The 23,868-nt window shown below is 33.7% G+C and overlaps 2 protein-coding genes across 2 annotated transcripts; one reads left to right on the top strand and one right to left on the bottom strand.

The window, feature by feature from the left end:
- Window positions 1-230: 230 nt before the first annotated feature.
- Window positions 231-11,275, top strand: LOC132550320 (uncharacterized). Its single transcript, XM_060214365.1, has 9 exons — window positions 231-1,574; window positions 1,931-2,029; window positions 2,380-2,481; window positions 2,781-2,912; window positions 4,553-4,575; window positions 4,889-5,016; window positions 6,215-6,556; window positions 7,109-7,194; window positions 11,186-11,275. The coding sequence occupies exons 1-9, from the start codon at window positions 231-233 to the stop codon at window positions 11,273-11,275; spliced, it is 2,346 nt and encodes a 781-aa protein (XP_060070348.1).
- Window positions 11,276-17,094: 5,819 nt separating this feature from the next.
- Window positions 17,095-23,785, bottom strand: LOC132550365 (NADH dehydrogenase [ubiquinone] 1 alpha subcomplex assembly factor 2-like). The gene is made up of 6 exons (XM_060214415.1): window positions 23,667-23,785; window positions 22,727-22,822; window positions 21,815-21,855; window positions 20,797-20,871; window positions 19,978-20,047; window positions 17,095-17,657 (listed from the first exon to the last, which is right to left on the bottom strand). Exons 1-6 carry the CDS (start codon window positions 23,776-23,778, stop codon window positions 17,557-17,559), a joined length of 495 nt encoding a protein of 164 aa, XP_060070398.1. The 5' UTR covers window positions 23,779-23,785; the 3' UTR covers window positions 17,095-17,556.
- Between the last annotated feature and the right edge of the window lie 83 nt (window positions 23,786-23,868).

Below are 23,868 nucleotides of genomic sequence, written 5' to 3'. Positions count from 1 at the left end.
GTATCCAAGCTAAAGTTTCTGATAATTAGCCATTGGATATAGAAATTACCTATCCAAATTCACCCAAACAGAAAATTAATTTTCCCCTTTTATTGATGGTCACATTTAAGTCGAATCTTTGGTAAACACTAAACATCTTTCGTAAAATTAACATGCACAATTTCAAACCCAAATATGTATTTATCCAGGGCACGGTTGGTGAAAGAGTAAATGGAAGGGAAATAATACGAATGGCCAATAGGCATGTGGTCCTAGACCAACCAATCTGTGATACTGAAGATAGATCTAAATGTGATCACCCTGAGGGAACACCAAACGAACAACAGAAAAACAGTATGGAGGAGGACGACAAAGTAACGGATGTGAACAAAAGTATGGGTGAGAACGATAGGACAACGGGTCTAAACAACATTGCGGTTAAGGACGGTAGGACAATAGGTCTGAACAATAGTACGGATGAGGACGAAAGGACAGATGTTCTGAATAACAGTACGGATGGAGACGACAGCAAGAGCGACGAAGACGACGACGAAGGTATGAACACAAATTTGAAGAACAGTGTTGATGAAGTTTCCGGGAGTAAAACGAAGCCAAACAACAGTGTGGAAGAGGAAGGCCCCGTCAACGCAACAGGTCTGAATACCAACGAGAGAGAGGAATGTCCCGCTACTGCTATATTTCTAAACCGAAATAATGCTTCGGAATCGCTACAAAATGAGAAATCATCACATATAGGAAACAAGAATGCTGACGATAACTCCAAAGAATGCGCCGATCACTGCTTAAAGGATTACTCTGAATATCATTCTGACGGAAATCCCGAAAATCAAGTACATGGAAGCCATTTGGAGGACATAAATTCGATTGTAACAAAGGGCGATACCACAACATTAATCAATGAGGAGGAGAAGGAACGAAGAGTGAATATACAAGAATATACTTCTCAGATTTCTCAAAAATTTACCGAAGTAGGAAGTAAAGGTGCTACTGCGGAAATCGTGGATGTAGAAACCGACGATTGCTCACCGACATATCGTACCAATAGAACAGGGAGAACTCTGAATCAGAAGGTTAGAACGCATGTCGTGGGAGTATCTCTTGGGAGTGGGAGACCTACTTCTCTACTACCAAGAATCAAAGGAACCGGTTCTAAAGAAGACCTTCGTTTGAAAGCTGGCAGTACAGTCACAAATCTATCGTCATGTCATACAAAAACTACAAAATTGAACACAACATTAAGACAATCTTACATGACCAAGATACAGCGTTGTGAACAGACCTCGTTCGCCTTTTGTACGTATTGCGAACACAAAAATGTAGCACGCTATTCTTGTGAAGAATGCCTTATAAATTGCTGTTCGGAATGCATCTACGCTCTACATCCCCCTCAGACACGTTATAGGAACCACACTATCTTGAGTGGACATACTGCATTATATTGTAAAATTCACGATGAATCATTGTCCTGGTACTGTAGTACTTGTGATCAGCCAATATGTGCAGTGAGTTTAGCCTGTTCCAGCCACGCCTCGCACGACGTGGAAAATTTGGATATTTACATCAAAAATGAAAAAGTAGGAATCTTTTTCTTCGTCTTGTTTTAATTTTTCTAATGATCAAAATAGCGTTGCTGTATACAGTCCAGTTCATCTGACTTATTGTCTCCAGACAGAAAGACGACCAGAGATTGTGTGTAGTTTTAAATGTATTTGTTGTGTGAGTTATGATTTTCTTTCTCAATTTATTTATTTATTTATATTGTCACTACCAGCAGTACGTAAAATGGCACATTGTATATATATAAGGTTATTCTCATTTGAGAAGGAAATCGAGTTAACAAATGTTGAAATATACCACGATATTCAGACATACAAATTCTGTATGAATGATATTGGAATGTCTTTGTAATATATATAAGATATGTCTTCAGAAACAGCTGCTAGACTTACAGAGACAAGTTGGGTCGAGATGTCTGGACAAAGCTCACGTCAATCTGAATACGCTGCGAGAGGTCGAGGAAACGGTTAGAGTAGGTATCGATAATCCTGCGGAATTTTTCTTATATATACATATGTATAGATTATATTTTGTTATAAATAGAATCTAGTAAGAAATACTTATATTGCTTACTAAATATAAGTAGTACTGATATTTCATTATATATATAAATACTAGATTTCTTTGTCTACTGCAATATCCTTTAACTCTTAGCAGGAATCTCTAATGAATTTATTTCACAAATACCATTATCACCAGAGTAACTCAAATGCATTAACTACTATTGAAACGATGAATATGGCTAAATAACGTTTACACACGGAGGCAGTTATTTGCAATGGAATGTTTCATAAGATTGTATATTCTTTTTAATCCTAATAGCTGCAATGGATACAAAAGAAGCAACACATACGACAAGAATTCGCAAAACTAAGACACGTAATTGGGGAAACAGAAAACATGATGATTAAAGATGGACAGAAGGTACGTTCGGGCAAGACTGAAAGTTTGGTCTACCAATGAATTAGATTAAAAAAAGGTAAGTGTCTAGGCAAGACGGGAAGGTTAAGTGTCTAGGCAGACTGAAAGTATGGTCTAACAATGGATAAGCATGACTAGTAGGTAAGTGTTTGGGCAAGCCTGAACGTATGGTTTACAGATATATTTAGTATGAACAGGAGGTTAAGTACGTAATAAAGTAAAGGACATATGTGTGAAATAATCAAAGTAACACCTCATATTATAATTATCCTAAAAGATTATACAGCTTTGCTTCATTTTAGGATTTCGAATTGAGAATACAACATATTAATTCAATGAGGCGTAAATACGGAGAAGTAGTGGACACAGAAGCGAGACTAACCCAGATGTCACTAGACAGCGTGAACGGAACTACAAAATCACAATTCCTCGAGGTACACATTTTCCATTTTTCAATTTCTAATCAGTAAACATGCTTCATTACATAAATAAATATGATAAGTAGATCACGGCACTTCTAAATCAGAGTAGATTATTGTGTTAACTAAACATTTTGCAGAAACAAAATTTATTTTGGTGCGATGCTATGGCTTGTTGTCGACCTCAAGGGATAACATTATTCTTGTGTGGTGTTGAACTTGCTCCAGTTGGTTAGAGCTAACCACTGGTTTAGTGAAAATTTTAAAACACGAATTTAACACAATTTGAACAATTCTTTCTCATTTCATGGTCGTATTCTTGTTGTAGGAGGTCTCGTTGATGTATTTTCAGTGTTAGTCTTGCTTTGAAAGTACTTGTTTTTTTCAATGGCAACAATTTTAATTTCCCACAAACCACTGATCAACTCTCAACAAGCTTTGAGCAAATGTAGCCTGGTTATCAGATTGACGTAAGAAGCGTCGGGTACAAGACAATAACGTTGTGTAGTGGACAGTGTTACTAAGTTACTAGTACTTCACACCAAAATTAAGTATGCTCGATTCCTGATTCTGGTGCTCTCTTTGTCTTATAAAGGTTGTTACTAGTATCGTAGGTTTAAACAAGCATCAAATTAACAAATCAGTATACACGAGTGATATGGCAACTAACACGAGTGATATGGCAACTAACATGAGTGATATGGCAACTAACGTGAAGGATATAACAATTACCATGAGTGATATGGCAACTAACATGAGTGATATGGCAACTAACGTGAGTGATGTGGCAACTTACATGAGTGATATAACAACTGACATGAGTGATATGATAACTAAAGAGAGTGCTATAACAACTAACGTGAATGATATAACAATTACCATGAGTGGTATAACAACTAACATGAGTGATATGGCAACTAACATGAGTGATATGATAACTAAAGAGATTGCTATAACAACTAACGTGAATGATATAACAATTACCATGAGTGGTATAACAACTAACATGAGTGATATGATAACTAAAGAGAGTGGTATAACAACTAACGTGAATGATATAACAATTACCATGAGTGGTATAACAACTAACATGAGTGGTATAACAACTAACATGAGTGATATAACAACTAACATGAGTGATATAACAACTAACATGAGTGATATGATAACTAAAGAGATTGCTATAACAACTAACGTGAATGATATAACAATTACCATGAGTGATATAACAACTAACATGAGTGATATGGCAACTAACGTGAATGACATGATAACTAAAGAGAGTGCTATAACAACTAACGTGAGTGATATGACAACTAACATGAGTGACAATTCATGTTGGATATTTTGCTAACATCGTCTATTTTTTTATCGTCTAAAAATTTGGTGGTGTTTGGAAAGGTTATGCTTTATATTTGGTTTTTTCAAGATGACGTCGGTTCCCTTAAACATCAATAAGTTGTCGACTACGTTTTTAATTTCGTAATTGTCAACGGTTTGTGGGTTATAGATGCCTTTATAGCACTAAAAGCTTTGCGAGAAATAGCTCTTCCTCTGTCAAGCCTATATAGGAATTTGAGTAAATCTTAAAGTTATGATACATTCGTTTGCTTATTGTAGAAATTTTTTTATTTTTTATTTTTCGACATTTTCAGACAGTGAATGACATACAGGAAAAGTAAGTACAACATTTCATTTAGTGCGTTTTCGATAACTATGGTATTTTGCATAATATTCTAGTCTTTTTTCTCTCTATGTTTTTTATTTTAAATCTGTTATCGTTTCTATATTGAGAATATACATATTTTTTTGTGTGTTTTAGGTTATTTGACCGATATTGTTTGATGTATTTTTCTTTTTTTTCTGATATTGACCTTGTGTCCGATTTTGTTTAAACAGTTTCTGTTTATTAATATTTTTATATTTTTATCAAACACTGAATGTGATCACTCCGTTGCTTTTACCTTTACTATCTATAACTTTTTAAATAGATTATCAAGCTTTCAACTGGAAACTGAAGCCACCCCGACTGTTAATTTAGCAGCCTTTAGGCCTTCATCGACCTATCTCAGCCTGTTTCAAGTGACAATGCATTTACAACAACTGAGACAATCACTTAGTAAGTAAACATATTATACAAAATTATGTATAATTCTAACAGTCCAGTATTTTTTTTCATTTTATACTGAGGTAGTTAGGATAGAATAGAAGGCTTAATTCTTCTATTTGGTTGATTGTATTATTCAAACTGTCATGTTTATTGTGCTATAAATAGAATGAAAGTATTGAATATATGGTATGGTATTCGAATGAAACAGATGCGGTCGTCATGGTGATCTCATTGAGAGATTTTCTGTTTCTTCGTGCGATATGAGGCTAGACTTGTTTGGTACTCGTTGATTTGTTTGTCTGATGGTTACGTTGTATAACTTGTTCTCATTTGAGAACGTGACATTAATTATTGGATTGACCAAGGTTTACATGGCAGGTGTCGTCGACGAAGCAGAAGACGTATATTCTTGCGGAATACCTGGTCTTATTCTCCTTGTAGTTTAGGAGTCTCCGTGTAAATCTTTCTTTTGTTCAGTATTTTGTCCTAGCTTTATTGAATTTGAATTTCGATTTTGATCACGTTGACATGTTGGTGTTTTCTTTTTTATACTGAATGGGTCATTTCAATCTTCAGATATCGGTTTATCTTATACGATAGTATAATATAATGTCCATTATTGAGACTGGTCTGAAAAGCAAAATGGCTGAAAGGCGACTATCTTTGATTTTTACTATGAAAGGTTGTATTGCTATTTCTTGAAAAGCACAGGATATAATTTTCTCTGATTGAAAATATAGGTACCCCATGGTCCCTATTTGTGTCCTTGTGATTTTATGACTGATCAGTGGATTGAAGGCCATCTTGGATTTAAACTTATTTCCATTTCTTGATGGATTTTTCTCAGATTCTATTTATAGGTTCCCCTTGGTCCATAGTTGTGTCCTTTTAATTTTGGGACTGACTAGAAAAAGTGACCGACATGCAAACATAAATATCATAATTATTTTTGAAGGAATTTTCAAATATCATGAAATGAATAGCAACAACAAAGAAAAAAGGAAAAAAGTTCAACCTTTGAAGACCAGTAAGGATAAAACAATGGTGGGCGCCAAGATCCCTGTGTGATGTCTTGTCTAATAACGACAAAGGGACATTTGTATACATGATAGTAAGAATGAATTATTATCGCAATAAAAGATAAATGACTTTTTCGTGTATAAAGTGAGTCTAGTCTTTGTGAAAATGTGTCTGTCATCATCAGGAGGAAGCTTAGCCATACGTCCACACCAAAAGGTGTTATTTGTACCTGAAAATGCTGTGCGGATGCCAATTACAACACATGACTTATGGCAAACACCCGACACTACTCTCGAGTTGGCAATATTCAAGTACTCCATAGAAATCAAAGAAGGCTGTTCAAGCAAATCGCATTTGTGGAAGGTCATGGTGAATCCTGGTGGTCTTGTAGTAAATGGACGAGGGACCTGTAACTTGGAGACAAGCAGCAGGTATCTTATGAAGGTCACTCCCCAATACCGCACAATGACTGGCTGTGTTACATATGAAACCACGCATGGGATACCTTGTCATATTTTCATCATTACAGGTAGGTTTTATATGTCGCCATTTCTTAAATCAAGAAATCTTATCATGTCTGTCGTAAAGTTAGATGGATATGATCCATTATAATACCAACTTAACACCACGTAAAGACATTGATGTATTGAAACTAAATACCTTGTAAAACATACCGTGAGATTTGAGATTGAATGATGCTGAGGGGAATTGAATTCGTTTGTAAAATGATCGAGTATGTCTCTATCTAATCCACCGAGCTATAAGTAAGGAGCACTGTTCGATCAATTCAAAATCTGGTCAACAAAGTCATACTTTGATACACCTTTTTCACACAATGCAGTGAACAAAACGAAACATCGCTACACTGCAGCAATTGGAGAAATAAAATATGTTTGTGTTGATATTTATTTTCCTGCAGATATGATGTTTATGTAAAAATAATGAAAGTTTCATGTCGATTTTTGTAAAGAATGCGCTATCAATCTGCTACGTATAGAGACAATACATATATATGGTGTTTTATCATCCAAATAATTTATTTTATATGTTTATCTATACCTTAAAGATCTGTATGTTTTAGCTACAGACGCTATGGATGAATCTCCTGACCTGCTACTGTCGTCACAGTTGCAAATAGATTCTATTAATTTATCGCAGAGCTTTGAGGTAAACAAATCATTAAACTTGGTTCAAATAAATGCCGTAATATGTAGACTTTTTTTCTAACATCTATATTTATTCTGTTTGATGAATTTTACTGTTAAAACAATAACATAAAATATGTAAAAAATTACTGCTTAAGTAACAATTCTACAAATGACTGTTTTCATTTCAGGAGACACGTCTTGCAGCCTTGTCACAAAATTCGCTTTCACAGAAAGGTATCATAGTTTGTTTGTTCATTTGTTTTTATTGATTAATTCACAGTTAACTTTTAGCGGTAGGAAATTAATTTCACCAATTTATGTCATAAAAAATAAGTTAGAAAAAACTCTCTCTGGTGAAGTAGGATTCAAATTATACGCGTAAGGGGAATAGGGCCGTTTGTCATCGAACCTCTATGTAATTCTTTGTCAGACAAAGAAAGTAAGTAATGTCACGTTCACAAATGAGAACCAGATCTAAAACACGTTGCTTGCGGTCTATTTTCGTAATACAAGTGTGATGCATTAAAGTTGGGTTGTCGTCATGGTTTTAGTTGTTGCTATATAGTAATACAAAAAACTGTGTATTTCGACTGTGAAATTTATACGTATAATAGTATTTCACATTTTTCACCAAATATTCATTCACGATGCATTATTTTCATAACGACTCGATGAATTTGACAATCTGTCAATCGGCATTAAAATCTATAGCCACAGTAACTAAAGGCATGCATTTCCAGTTACACAAGTTCAGTACCGTGTTAATCAACCATTCGCATTTATCAATACAACATACATATATGTGTTGTCCTGCTGCAAATGATGATGGTACGGTTGATATTACGGATAAATAGAAAAAAAGTAATGGCGTATAATTCTATACATCGACACAGGTCAAGTTGCCTTCCACTATATTAAAGGTGGTCCTTTCATGCGCTTAATTAAACAGTCACTGTAACGTCTCCTTAAAAAGCATCTATCGTATCATTTATCGTATGTGAACCCCAAACTGCCTTGTCACTTTATTCTGAGATATCCTAGTCTTTAGTATGCTGATAACGCACAAACGTTCAATCTTACCCATACGTTGCATGCTTGACAAAATTCTCTCTCTCAAAAAAAAAAACAATCTTATTAAGTATATAGACTGCTACCCATCAACTTTACAACTTCGGATTGTTCTCTTAATATGCGATACCTAGTTTGCTGACCAGTGATGAAAGCAAAAATTTACTTCAAAGTATATTTTTTTAAAATATAGATGAGAATAAATATTCTGCTTATTTTTTTCTTCAAATTTTTAAGCTTCCATAGTTTCTTTTTTTCCGTTAGCATATAAAGGTTTCTTCATCAATAAGTAATTAGTATCATAATATAGTATTATGTATATATATTAGTCATGTTGTGCTGAAGAGAGATTTATTTTTATATTTGGTGATTTGCAAATAATTTCTAGGACACGACGATAAAAAAGAAGAAGAAAGAAGAAGACAGTGGAAGATGAAAAGAATAAAACTAAGATGAAGAGTTTGTTTCAGGTTGGAAAGTTCGCATGGTTTCTGACGCTTAACGTAGTTTGATGCTTAAATATGAACAACATAGAAGTGAGACAATGATGTGTAGATGTGTGTTCAAATATTCAACCATATAGCACTAAAACAAACTGGATCAATGACTTTCTTCCTCAGCTCTAATGGCTGTTTCATAAATAAAAAAAGTCAGGTATGAAAAACGACATAACTAGTATTTCAGATTTCGTTTAGAGACTTCAGCTTGTCTACAATAATAATAAGTATTCAGGATTTATTCTTTTTGTCGCGTTACGATTAGAAATATGGGACATAATTCTAAGTCCGAAAAATTGAATAATTCTGATGCAATAATTTAGGATGAGCATATCGACTGTCGATATCAGTTTTTCGTACCCTTGGTTTAAACAAACACCGATTTGGAGTTAATCTAGTTCTTCTCGGAGTATATGGTTAACTGGTTTTCTACCAAATTGTGTTTACAAAACTTTTAAGGTATTCGTTCGAAGAGAGATTCGTCTATGCAAAATAACTAGTCATAAGCTTTACCATTTCATTAGTATGATCTTGATCTCAATAAGATTTTTTATTCTAATTCGTGTACCAAATTTCGAAGTTATAAGTTCAGTTATTCAACTAATACGATTTTCAAAATAATGTCTTGTCTCGGTGGTAACATTTTTAACCCAGAAAGATATCTTAATTCAAGTTGCGGTATCGCTTTATATCCTTTGACAGAGTTGCGAATAAGATGAGACATGTGTTTTTGTTTTGCTAAAACAAATCCTTAGTTAGCAATTCAATGTTAATGTAAACTCGGGGCAAGTTCAGGTTCAAGTTGCGGTATCGCTTTATATCCTTTGAAAATATGAAGAAACTAGATTATTTAAAAGAATGTACGTAGATCGTGATTTTTCTCGATTTATTCTCTTACATAATAGTATACATCCTTACCCGGTTTGGAAACTTGCTCTACGTTTTCCACAACATGGTTTTTATATCAAACGAATTGTTAAACTAAGCGTTGAAATGAGTGAAAATGAAAATGCTCACTTGTGTCACTACTGTGGCCTCATGTATAAAGATGTCATTATTCATAGCGTGCTTGAATGCTCTCACACGGAGAGTTTACGACAGTGAAAGATATAGAATTTGTAGTTTACCTCAATAATTTTCATCATCAGAATCCAACAACATTATCATGCTATATAATTGTAATGTTTGGTCATTTTGACTTCAATATGAAATATTCACGTCTTAAATCCTATGGTTGTAATATGCACATTTATTGGATTTAACTGGGGAAAAATACCCGAAATGGTTTTTTTAAGAAGAAAATTAAGATTTTTTTTCTTTTGCATTACTTCATACAATATTATATATAAATATCTTGATATTGTACTTCTTGCGTTTATTTTCTTTACTTTAGGAGTTGGTGTATGTATACAATATACGCACGTAAACTCTGTGTCTATTGTTCACTTTGTATGTAATTGAAATGATTCTTGTATTTATATGTGTTTACTATATAACTTTTCTTTATATTATATCGTTCCATATGGAAAACGCTTACTTCGCGCGTTTATATTCTTAACTATCGGAGTTGTTGTATGTATACAATATACGTACGTAAACTCTGTGTATACTGTTTACTTTGTATTAATTTAAATGCTTCTTATGTGTATATTTGTGTACAAACGCACTATTACTTTCTGTAATGTCAATGTATGTTCTTTTTGTACACCTCTTCACACTTGGAGGAAATAAAAGAAATAATAATAGTTAACTGGTTTTCTACCAAATTGTGTTTACAAAACTTTAAAGGTATTCGTTCGAAGAGAGATTCGTCTATGCAAAATAAGTGGTCATAAGCTTTACCATTTCATTAGTATGATCTTGGTCTCAATAAGATTTTTTATTCTAATTCGTGTACCAAATTTCGAAGTTATAAGTTCAGTTATCCAACTAATACGATTTTCAAAATAATGTCTTGTCTCGGTGGTAACATTTTTAACCCAGAAAGATATCTTAATTCAAGTTGCGGTATCGCTTTATATCCTTTGACAGAGTTGCGAATAAGATGAGACATGTGTTTTTGTTTTGCTAAAACAAATCCTTAGTTAGCAATTCAATGTTAATGTAAACTCGGGGCAAGTTCAGGTTTAAGTTGCGAGGCCTTAGATTTAATAAGCACCTGGCCATTTACAAGGTCAGTGAGATGATTTACATAACTGCAACAAAATATATAGGATTTCCTTGTTATCAAAAAGAAAAAATGAAAATGTTGAGAAAAATCAGTCTTGTATAAAATATTCCATTCCCTCTAGGAATTCCAAATTGTGGGTTGCACATTTTATCTGAAATGAATTTCATCAGTCTGCTATTCGCAGTGGAATTAAAATTTTACAACTCATATTAGCCGTTGGATCGATTTGTTTATGTATGGTTACGATATGTTCCTGATATCACTATGGTTAAGAGAAGACGCCACTGAGTTTTAGAAAATGCCACGTTGTCGCTAATAGATCTAGATTGGTCAGTATGATTATCGATGCAATGCAAATATTTTAAGTGTCCTACAAAACCGTACAAACTGTTAGGGTATTTTTCATTTTCATTTCGTGATTTGAGAAAGGCTGTGATTTATTGAAATCTCGAGGTTGATGATTATCGATTTCGTTAAGAAACTTAGTACGGGGAGGAGGTTTCTTTCCTCAATTAGGTCAATTTCATGAGCTTTTGCGAGACAAATGTACACCTTCAATAAAGATTGTCCAAGTATTGTTTTCAGCTTGTCTTAGTTCTATGGTAAAGATTGACTGTACTGTGCAGGTCAAGATATCCTCTATCTGTCTCAAAATTTTTCTGTTGATCAGTTTGTTGCCTCTTCAATAATTTCTTCGCAATTTAGATGGCACAGGTAGGTTTGGATCCTTCATAATGCTTTATTTAGATATATTGCTTCGATATCGGTTCCAGAATGTTATGTATTTCGGACCGGTCACTTTGTTGACTACCTACGTAACCTCATACCTGGATGAGTTTGGTTGCTGTAACATGTCATGCACATAAAAAAAGAGACTGAAATACTGTATCGAGATACACGCACCGTAGGTATATTATGGGTATGTATTCCATTGACAATTTTGTGTACTTTACGGTCTTAATACTCAAAGTGATGTGTCTGGCATCCTCCCAGTTATGATAAATTAACGGTTATTAATGGTTTTTTTTTGTCTGTAATGTGAACAAAAATCAACCATGAATAACAGCCCACATATCCTTTCAAATTTTTGGCTATGGAAGTCAAGACTTGCACGTCTTTTATTGTTAAAAATTATGAACCAAACAAACAATAAAATTTTGAATCAAACCCTTTAGCACATATCAACAAAAATATCCACCGATTTTTACACCATCATTTTATCTAAACTGCTTTGCAATCGAAATGGCATTACTGTTTAGGTTATGATTTCATGTAATACATGTTTATTTCTGGGTCACTGTAAACTAGCTCAATTGTCTCTATGATTTGGTGATGTCAACAGAGACTCGGGTACAGCCACATGCCCGATACACATGTCGGTCATTCCACGGGAGCGAATTTGAGGTCGTATCTGTGAATATATGTATATAAAGGCTATTGTTTAACCGATCAAATTTTTTAAAGGAATAAAACTTACAGTATGAACTCATTTCATTTCATTTCATATATATATATATATATCGATAAATGATTCTTAAGGGTCCGAAACTAATGCGTCAAGGATATATAGGTAGTATGAAACGAAGGGAAATAACTCTGGGAGCAGTCCAATATCAGAGTAATCGAACTTGACAATTATTTACTTCCGTTTGAGATCGCCGGTCTATCATAACAAATGTGAAAGGAATGTAATTTGACATATCGATGGTAAGTATCGCTCTTAAAATGACTTAGTTATGAATAACACATAGTGATCTGTTTAAGTAAAGTGTTCGAGACAGTTATTAAGGTGAGAGAAATCGCTGAACATTTACTCTCTCAATGGACACGTCACAGTAGTGGGGTATATCTTAAATATATATAAATATATATACGTATATGGGGTCCTAGTTCGCTTATTTGCTTCGATAAATCTGCGACGCTTGTCAAAAGTTACTCGCCATGTTGAACTGCGAACATTGATGGAGTGTGCAGAAGGACTACTCTTCACTAGGCCTACTTAGTTGTGGAATGTTGCTAAAAATAAATTGCAATACCTGTATACATTGGCACGCCTATAAAAAACGTATATATATCCTTAGCGCGTAAGTATAAGGCCCCTTATTAATCCTATCTTGGTAGCAATGTTACGTTGATGATTTGCAACCAGACCTATACACAGATGAATTGAAACGTGTTCATACAATGAAATTAATTCATTAAAGTGATCACAGATCAGTAGAACTCCAGTATTTTTCTGAAAGATATCCACAAATACCACCTTAAATTCGCTCACCTGAAAGGACAGACATGCGTATCGGAATATTGTTGACACTTCCATTTCTGTTGACATCACTGAATCACAGAGAAGCTCATAAAGTAGCCAAATAGTGGCCAAAAAGTGTGCAAATTTTACAAAAAAATCATCATGTGAATAGTAATGACATTTTCATGAAAGAAAACTCAAAATAAAATAATGGTGCAAAAATGCTTATGGAGGATATCAGTGTTATGTGTGAACTTTTTCTAAAGGGTTGGACTTAGTTTTTATGATTTGGTCCTTTTTCTCAAATGAGCCATATTTCTGATTGGTAAACTTCTTTTTCGTAACACAAACTATTTAAATAAAGTTAATATTTCGTTTCTTGTTCTACAACTCCCTAATCTATTAAAATCATAAATGAGTCATCAAAAGAGATAATTTTAAAATCAGCATTTTTCCAATATAAGTCATGCATGTTTGGAATTCAAGAAAGTGTGACCTATTGTTCATGGTTGATTTGTATTCACCTGACAGACAACAACAAATCATGGTATCTGAAGATGGATTGATTGGTTATTTTATCATAACCAAGAGGATGTTTGACATGTAAAAAAGGATTTTAAGAGAAAGTACACAAATTTGCTAATGAAAGATATACTCTTAATACTTTATGGTGAATGGTTTGGAACCAATGTCCAAACAATATATATATATATATACATGTATATACTATTTTTCATTAGCAAGCTAAATACTGATAATCAATGAATTAAGTTCTGAATCACTTAAATGGATAATACGTGTACATGATATACTATATCCAAACCTGCACCACTAATCTTTTCTTACTGTCTTTTGTTGCAGACACTGTACAGAGAGATTCTTGTCAAGAAATTCCACATACATCACGAAAGAGCTCTATTAATTTTCTTGTAAATACACCTGACAGACTATAACCATGTTCGACTGGAGAGAATGGTTAGAGTACATCTTAAAGTGGGCAGCAACTAGTCCTTGGGAGTTTGTGTTCACAATTCTTCTTTGTTTGTCTCCGTTCTTCTTCATCAGTGCAATTCTGGCATGGAAACTGGCACAGGAGATTGAAGCAAAAGAAAAGGAAAAGAAAAAGAAGGCAAAACGAGAGGCAGCTATTAAGAAAAAACAGCAAAAAGCAGACTGATTATAGTTATATATATGCTGTGTTTGCATCTATCATTGAGTGACATTTGATACCCATATTCCTTATTTTTTGTTAATCTTCGTTTAATTTTCATTGTTTCTTATTCCCCAGTAAGGTGAATAACAGAATTTCAGGGTGTTTGAATCGAACAAAAGAAATGTATGTCTGTTTGAACTGAACAGTTCCAAAAGGCTTGGAAGGTGTATGCTATTGATAGGACTTGTGAATAGTATGACTGTTTTAATATGAATAACTGAAATTTATTTGTATGTTAAAAGTAATATGTATGATTAATAATTAATATGCAGGTGTAAATCTTTAAACAATGTTTAATGTTGACCTGAAGTTGTTCTCAATGGGCAGAGATTTGTGACTACTACACACTATGTGTATCTTGGTGTACATATACATATAAAAGGCATTCTCATTATATTTCCTTAAATCTGTTTCAGTGAAATAATACCTTTTGGGGAAAAAGAACAGAAGGAAAATGATTTGCTCTCGGTTGGGACTTAATATCTTAATTTAAACAAATGTCTGATCTCATAGAATGCACACACATATATTATACTCTCTCAACTTCAGGGAAAATATTTACTGTGACACCAAAGGCCGAGAAGCTTTCATTCATCATCCATTTTAGATTCACTTTGAAAATGATGAGTGTTTAATTTGAAATTTTACAATATCTTAAGAATAAAAACAATGCCAAACATTGCTGTTATGCAGATGTTTTTTTCTGGTTATGTGGCTTCCTGCTGTATCACAATGATTTTTTACACTAGCCTCTTATTTGTACATTATGACGTCAGTAATAGACTACATCAGTGTAACCCGTGTATCATCTATGATGTCAACTGTAAATAACGTAGTTGCTAGGTAGAGATAGTATATAAGTCTTGTATTTTGAAAAGTTACTCTGTTCTAAGGACGGCATACCTGGTATGCCGAAACACGTCAACTATTAAACAGTTTTAAATTCTTCTTACGGATGTTGTCTGGTCCTCTATATTTGCTGTTTACACATCTTTGAACCAAACTCCTGTATTCCACTAGGAATCCATCCTCGGAAGACTGCTGATATTACTGAATCTACAATACAGGATGTTGGATCTGATTTTCTTTGTATTGTAACCTCTTATTTGGCGACCTTAAACCTACAGAAGTAATTGAATTGCCATTTGGTTCCATTCATCTTAACTATATAATGTCATAATGAATTAAAAAAACAAACAATTCAGTGAATGACAGTCCCCCACTAACACACCACCTCATAAGGTGCATTCATTAAATAAAGTATTAAGAGTAAGTGACAAGAAGTGTAGGAGTAAATTACAGGCAAACTTTTTTCTTTGCTATAGGTCAAAGGTCAAGTGTAGGTCAGATTGACTACTAATGATACATGACACACTGTCTCACTAACGTGAACTCATACAAAAGTTTCAGTAAAAAATACTGTAGAGGTTGAGTTAGAGCCCTCACAATCTTTTTCTTTAATGTAGGTCAGTGGTCAAAATAAAGGTCAGAGTGACCTTGCTTTATATTCATTATCCACTACTTCTCTGAAATAAACCAATACACAAAGTATGAAGTTCCATTGACAAGTACTGTAGGAGATAGAGTCCAAACAAATATGTTCTTTGATGTAGGTCAAAGATTTAAAATATATCAGAGTGACCTATCTTTTGTACTTGACATTCCACCTCACCACAGTTAACCTATTTCCCAAGTATGAAGTTCCAGTGGCAAGTAGTGAAGGAGAGAGTGCTTAGACAAGGTAATGCAAGGACAGCAGAAGGATGGAGGGACTGACAGACGTGTCATAGTCCTCCGCATTTCCCTAAGGGGACTAATAAAGTCAAGGTATCTATCAAAAGCATCGCAAACAAAACAAATTCACTTTCATTTCTTTCTTGACTTGACACAATAAAGAAGAGGACCAATTATATAAAAATAGCAACAGTGACCTTCAGCTTGACTTTTATAATTGTGTAGAGTTTAACAAAAAAAAAAAGCCCTCAAGAAATGAAGCCGACAAGAAATGAAGCTGAAAGCGCTGATAAAGATTTTCCAATATAATGACAATGACCCAATACCTGAAAGTTCAAAAACATCCAAGATATTAAAGTTCTTAATGAGTGTGTGAAGTTTGATAAAAGTCCCTTAAGGAATGAAGCTGCTAGAGTGCTGACAAGGATTAGTAATATGTACCTAGGTACTTAAACACAACAGCTTTCAGCTGAAGGTCAGTAACCAATAACAAGGTTTTAAGTTTAGGCACAATTTCAAACTGTTTCAAAAGGTATAGGTAGGAACTTGTACTAAAACTTTTGCACTTATTTGATCTTAAGGTCACATTGACTTAAGATAAGTACATTATCAGAAAAGAAAGTTAATCCTAGAATAAAAGTTGACTAGTTTTTCAAAACCAGCTGAACTCAAGAGGTATGATGAACAAAACTGTTCTCAAGATGATAATTTTAGCTCATTATGTGCTACTTGAATACATATAATGCATTATCAATGAATATCATGATCAGTTGACCGCCATTTAATCAACCTATCTGGAGTAGTTCTACTGTGCTACTGCCACTTTGTATGTGTAGTTAAACGTAATTTGTAATACAAATAAACAGGGTTTGTATTATAAATTTATTATGAAAATCTGAGAACGACTGTATGATAGTTATCAATTGCATTTATGAAACTGCAAAATGTATTATCAGAAATTACAAACAAAAAAGAATACAATATCTATGATGTCATATATTGCATATACCAAGTTTATTATAAATAGTCATAAAAAACAGTTTATCACTTGTAGCTTTCAGAGATAATCCATTTGGCATCAAAATGATCTGCTACAATCACAATATCACAAACATCTATACAAGCAAATGCTCCTTAAGAATTTCAAAGATGTCCTACGTGAAAAGTTATCAAAGGTTAACAGTAAAATAGATGATGTCCAATATTTTTTTTTAAACCTGCACAACAGTATTAAATATCTTCCATTACACACCAAACACCATATTTGCTTCGGTAAAAGACTGTAAATTGTTGTATTTAAATATTTTCATGTCTACCAAACTACAGTCCTAAATAACAGAATTTTTTCAGGACATCAGTATTCATAGCTTTGGCACTCCCCATTCTTCAGAATTTCAGCTTGTATTCATTTTATGAACTATCCTATGTATGTAATAAGAACATTACAGTGTATGTCAGGAAACTGTTCTGTCTATAGGTTTTTCCTTATCTTTATAGTCAAACTTTCTTGGAATTCCAGATTTTATTTCCATGTCCTCAAAATCAGGATGTGCTTCTGAAAAAAAAGAAAAAGAAATGCTTGTTCAGAATCTTATATGCATACATTGCGAAGGAAATGGAAACAAATGCAAGATATTATGATCCCATGAATTGGATACTTTTGCAACATTTATGAAAATTTTTCTTGACTGATAAAAAAATCTGACTTTTTATTTCTCTTTCTTTGCTGACATCAAAATGCAAAAGATGCCATGAAGTTGTGACATTGCAATAGAAACCATGGGAACCTTGGTCAGTCCAATTGCAGCTCTGCTAGGTCATATAACATGTGGTCACAAAATTTCTAAAATGGGCAGTCTTTTGGGGCAGTTATGTGGTAAACTACACTGTAATATATAATTATATACCCTGCAATAAGCCTTATTGCAAATATATTTCCTAAATTCTGACTCAAATTCAGAGGGATGGGCTTTTAACCAGATATTGATTTTTTTGTACTCAATTTTTATTACATCAGATATATTTTTGTTGTAAGATTTGTGTGTTACAGTGATAGTCTATTTCAAATTGACAAGTTTGATAACACCAGGATCATACTTATATGCACTCTGTCAATTTTGCCGCGTAGTACTTTATGTTCAACCAAACATTGTATTGGTTGATGTACAAGCTTGTCAGAAAACCTACGTCATATGGCAAAAGGAATGATATATGTTGGGAGGTGAATAAGAGATGTTGCTTTTCACTACCATGTTCACCCTTCAACAAAGACCTAACTCAGGACCTGTTATCAGATGACAGAATTTGTTTCTGACTGTCCTCGATCTGGGTGACCTAGAAAAATGACCATATGAAAGGACTGTTTTATTGTAAAAAGTCAAGAGATCAACATTTCCTTTCTGCACCAAAAATTTCTGATGAACTTCACAGAGCTACAAGGCTTCATGTTTCTTGTTAAATGGTGCAGAATTGTCTTCTCGCTATGAGTTTACATGGTAGCATTCAGTAACTGTTGTTTCATTGACATGACGTCATCAGTCAAACTGCCTCAAGTAGGCTGCAACACATCATCGGTGGATTCAATGCCATTGGAACATAGAAGTTTTTACTGCCAGGTTGTGTTTTATGTCTTATAGGCTGATGGAAGAGACGGGTATCATAAGTGATATGATGCTGTTAACATTATCGGTATGGCAGTGGTATTGTGAAAGTGTGAGGAGGCATCAGCTGGAGAGGAAAGACTGATTTAGTGACAGTCCAAGGAATGCACAGCAGTACTGTGATGAAATGGTAGTTGTACCGTTTATAAGTTAATGAATTGCCACATTACTCCAGCAGAATAACACTCATCCATACACCATGCCTCACACAAACTAATTTTTGCCTGAAATAATGTCCATACACTTGTGTGTTCTGTAAGATCATCAGACTTATCCCAAACTGAACATGTGGATGTCCTTGGACATCTTGTACACCAGTGTCACAATGTTAATTCTATTGCAGAACTCTCACATGCTCTTTATCAGGAATGACAAAGGATTAACATTAGTGTCAGAAATCTGATCAGAAGCAGGAGGCTACACTGCATAGCTGTAGTGGAAACAAATGGAGGAAATTCTTGCCTATTAACTTTTGGTGGAACCTAATTTCCATGCTATTACCCCTGTCAAGTATAACATAATTTTGCAATTAAATGCCAGAAGCTACCATAAGGAAAATGTACATATTTGATTCCCAAGGCATCACAGTTCTCATTGATAAAAAACTCATTATTATTGGCTTGTGATTTTTAGTGTAATAAAATATTATAGACTGTTTTTACCTGTTTTGTTGGGTTTATATTATTGTGATATATCTATCGAAGAACAAAGATACGAGTGAGAATATTCGCAGAACGATATTGATTGACTGTTCCTATAAAGAATTAAAATGTTTATATCAAACAGTGTATAATGTGTGTTAATGCTGTTTAAATTGTTTTGTTCTTTACCATTACATTATTGTGTAGAAACTAGTGCTACTTTAATAGAAATTTTAAGCAAAGTTTATGTGCAATGCAAAGCCAAAGACTAATCAAATTGTTATTTATATATAGGTAGCAAGAATAACATTCAGCTGAAAAGGATCCACAATCAAATTTCAAAATAAAATGATGTAGTGCATAAAGCTCAGCATTAGTAAATCACAGGGCAGTTTTAACAAGGTAAAACTCAAATTATTGTGTAGAAAAAAACCCATCAGTCCAACAATAGTGTGACAGGTTTGTGACCTCAGTTACAATAACCCTCTCTCAGGTCCTATTATTTGTGGCTCTCTTCCTTATCTTATTTTCTTGTCAAAATAAACAGTGATTTATGACACAGATTTAAACTTACGTTTCTCGTTTAATTTTGAAGAGTCAAGGTTCGTAGTCATTTCACTATTCGCTACTAGAGATGATTTTTCCTGAAATCAGAGATAATACAAATCAGAAGACAAAATCAGGACATTTCAATAATGACATGATACTGAGCAAATCTGGTTATTTACAATTCTATATCACATAACTATCCTGTTAATCAGTGTTATAAAACCCATCACATACATTTTTGTTACAACACTTGTAATATGACCTAGCAGAACTGTGATTGCCTAAAGGTTCCCATTGTTTCTATTGTGATATCACATCTTCATGATGTATTTGGTGTCACCGAAGAAAGGAAAAGAGAATGAAAAATCTACAACTTAAATTTTTCGTGTCAAATAAAGTGCTTTTTTCTCCAATATTTGCAAAAGTATCTATGTTATGTGATCAACAGAATCTTACTTTCATTTCAGTTTTATACAAGATTTACATTATGAAACTCATCACAAATTTTTATTTTCATGTCAGTAAAATGAAAATTCTGTTGCTCCTTTAATAATTCTCATATGAATGGAATGTCAAGTAAGATCCCAAAACAAATGATCGGTAAAAAAATTCATGTGCTCATTTTTTAAAAATAAAAACCCCCACTAAAACATGCAGAATGTTGACAAAATGTAAGTGAATATGATACTCAAATGATGTCGTATTACTGTTTGTAATTTATATATATATACATTCCAGTGAATACAATTAATGTTAACACTAATTCAACGGGGAAAGAACATACTAGCAGGAATAATGTAAATAATGTAATTTGAAAATTTATTATCCAAGTAATTAACATTACCTTATCATCAACAGCATCAACTTCTAGCGCTCTCTGTCGTGTTCTCATCATCAACAGATTATTTCTTTCAATTTCCTTCATTAAAAAAGAATAAAGTTTGTTTACATAGACATACAACAAATATATTAGCTCCTACTTTTTAAGTGATTTAGATATATGTACATCACCTTTTTTTCTTCACACTTTTATACCACTGCAATGAAATGATCATGACAAAAACAACAGATCCAAGACAGATCTTGTTGCATAATATCTGTTTTCTTAAAGGTTGGATCTTTTCTGTTCTTTTCTCTTTTTTCCTCTACTCTTGCTCTTATATGAAAGTTGAAAATTCCACTCAGGAAATAGTAAAAACCAATCTGTAACTGTCAAATCCAAGATGGTCACCTGTTCGTCATTTTGTTTTTCTGGTCAATCCCAAAATCAAAAGGGCACAACTAGGAAGTAAGGGTAATCTATGTATGCAATTTGAGAAAACCCCCTACATTACTATATTTCAAGACAAAGACAAATCAATCCCAAACTCCCAATGTGATTGAGTAGGATGCATCCGGTTCCTCTCATTAAATAGTGACTGCAACATTTCAGATTACCAATCCAAGAAAGCTACCGCGTTTTCCTCAATAGGACCAAAATAAATAAGGCACAAGGGAATAAGGGGGAAGCTGCATATAAAATTTGTGAAAGATCTATCCAGTATATCGCAAGAAATTGAAATAACACACTTTCATTGTTAAATGCAAGATTGCTGGGTGTCAGTCAGTTTGTTTTTCTGATCAGTCCCAAAATCCAAAGGGCACAAACAAAGCAGCTAAATTTATACTAAATAATCTGCTTTGAGTATATTTAATGTGTATCAAATTATATCTACTATATAAAAAATAAGAATAAATAAATCTTCTATACTTATTATAGTTTATACCGAATATAGAATTTAGTTAAACATGCTAAACAATAAAATCAATATTGCTAATTACATATGAATCCTAAATGCTTGAAGTACAACAGGTTACTGTACCTCAATAGTTGGAGGGTTATTCCTGCTGTTTCGTAGCCATGCTGAAATAAAAGCATATTTACAGGTATTGGTAAGTTATATGATTCTTCCATAGCATACACTTCGACTGGATAAAGTTTTGTCATGTATTAGATTTTAAAAAATTTCTGGGTTTTCAAGAAAAGAATTGAGAATTTCTTTTAAAAGCACATCCTGAAAAATTTCAATGTGATTTTGAATATACATATGTTGAGTTCTAAAACTTAAGCATATTTTTAATAAAGATTACTTGCACTAAATCAGCAAAGTTTATTAGTTGACTGGATGCTGGATGTCCATTTTCATAAGTACACAATATCATATTTTGCACATGTTTATAAGAACGTAGAAGCTGAGGTCATATTCTTCTTGTGCTGTTGTGGTTGTGTGTTTAGGCAAGACACTGCTCTAATTGCACCGGACTGCACGTGGTTGGCATCCTATGTTTTGTTTTGCCACCATCTTATCAAGTCATTACAAAAAGACTGACCCAAAAACTATCCTGGCTAATATAACTGTTCACTGGGTGATTCAGGGAGAGGGATCCAGCAAACAGCAAAAGTCAAGGTTATGTCAAGATGTGATCCCAGAGATATTTAAGATGGACAGACCACTGACTAGTAAATCAGTCCCTCATACAGTATTACAAATTATTTGCTTTATATCACTCTGCAAGATACAATGTAGCTAGATGCTTTCAAATAAAAAAAATTGTGTCAAATGTTAAAATATATTTGATAACTGACGTAAGGCTATATCCTTGAAAGAGTACCAATATTCTTTGTTAATTTATATATATAATTAGAACTAACTTGAATGCCCATGATCCATAATCCCACAAAAGTGACTAAGACAACTGAGTAATGAGCATATCTGTATGATAAGAGTTCTTACCATTCCATTCTGTTGGAATTTCCAGCTCACTGTTCACCTTACGCTGTCCATCATAAGATTTCACATACCGATAACCTTTTTTCTGTCTCTTCTCATCTAAAAATGATTATGAAATTAATCTTAGCTGTAAACAATATGACAATGTATCATTTTGATTTTTTTTCCTTTACAAATATTTCTTGTTTTATCTTCGCCATGACGCCCTGTTAAATAATTGAAAATTCATGGTCATGGAGTTTGTAGACGAAGATTTCCCAGGGATTACGATTACGTTTGCTCTCTTCACCCCTGGAACATATCGTGGGAAAATTGAAGGCACAAGTTAAGTTATTTGATTGGTTCTAAGAGAAAAATAGCTGACTAATCACAAGCTGATATGCTTTTTTTTTTAATAACAAGATTATACCGTTATGCGACCTTGCGATTCGTTTGATGTACATCAACGGAAGGTTCCATGTGCAACACGATGTCTTGTCCACATGGTGTTGCACATGTAACCTTCAATTCTGCCACATGTTATATAGGTGAAATTAATGAAAGGGATCGCAACTCCCGGAGTATCGAAGATGTGTACCACATCCGTTTACATAACGGAAGTTTGTATGAAATTAGCCCAAAATTAATGTAACAGTGGTCAATATTTATTTCGATGCCTTCGCTAGGATTTGATGCCAGAATGCTCAACCAATCAAGCTAACGTCAAGTTCTCTGTAGCCGAGCGTAATATTGTTATTATTTTTTACCAGGTTTACATTAAAGTGTTCCAGTCAGGAAAAATTCAGATCGATTGGTGAGAGAGTCTTTCAGAATATCGTGTATTTGGAGTATTGGGACATCGGATTATCGGGTCTTGGGACCTTCGAATTAGCAAACCACAGTACACATGTACAACTGATGAACTTTGTTATTCATGTGCAAAGAAAAAAACAAGCTTCTTTACCAGCAATTCTTTCGTAGTATTTGTTTCCGAAGTGATCTTCCCCAATAAAATTTGATTTTGAAAGTACAAGGGAATTCCTTAGATTTCGAAAAATACGTGCAAATGCTTGCATATTGTTTGCACAGTCACTTTACTTGTTCTGTATACAGTTGAACTAATGACCGAAAGCCCGCGAGAAGAGGATACTAAGCACCAAGGCCGG

The sequence above is a fragment of the Ylistrum balloti genome, unplaced genomic scaffold (genome assembly GCF_031769215.1).
Source record: "Ylistrum balloti isolate Yb309-2 unplaced genomic scaffold, AGI_CSIRO_Ybal_v1 Utg370120, whole genome shotgun sequence".
Taxonomy (NCBI): Eukaryota; Metazoa; Mollusca; class Bivalvia; order Pectinida; family Pectinidae; genus Ylistrum; species Ylistrum balloti.
Note: the sequence above shows the minus strand (reverse complement) of the source record. Positions and strands in the feature narration are given on the sequence as shown.

Excerpts from the sequence above, each read along its gene's own strand:
- LOC132550365 (XM_060214415.1), bottom strand. The coding sequence starts at position 23,778 with ATGCAAGCATTTGCACGTATTTTTCGAAATCTAAGGAATTCCCTTGTA. Across the intron at positions 21,856-22,726 it reads AATTCCAACAGAATGGAATG|CATGGCTACGAAACAGCAGG; the intron begins GTAAGAACTCTT and ends CTTTTATTTCAG. Across the intron at positions 17,658-19,977 it reads TTCAAAATTAAACGAGAAAC|AAGCACATCCTGATTTTGAG; the intron begins GTAAGTTTAAAT and ends CTTTTTTTTCAG.
- LOC132550320 (XM_060214365.1), top strand. The coding sequence starts at position 231 with ATGGCCAATAGGCATGTGGTCCTAGACCAACCAATCTGTGATACTGAA. Across the intron at positions 4,576-4,888 it reads GTGAATGACATACAGGAAAA|ATTATCAAGCTTTCAACTGG; the intron begins GTAAGTACAACA and ends CTTTTTAAATAG. Across the intron at positions 6,557-7,108 it reads TCATATTTTCATCATTACAG|CTACAGACGCTATGGATGAA; the intron begins GTAGGTTTTATA and ends TGTATGTTTTAG.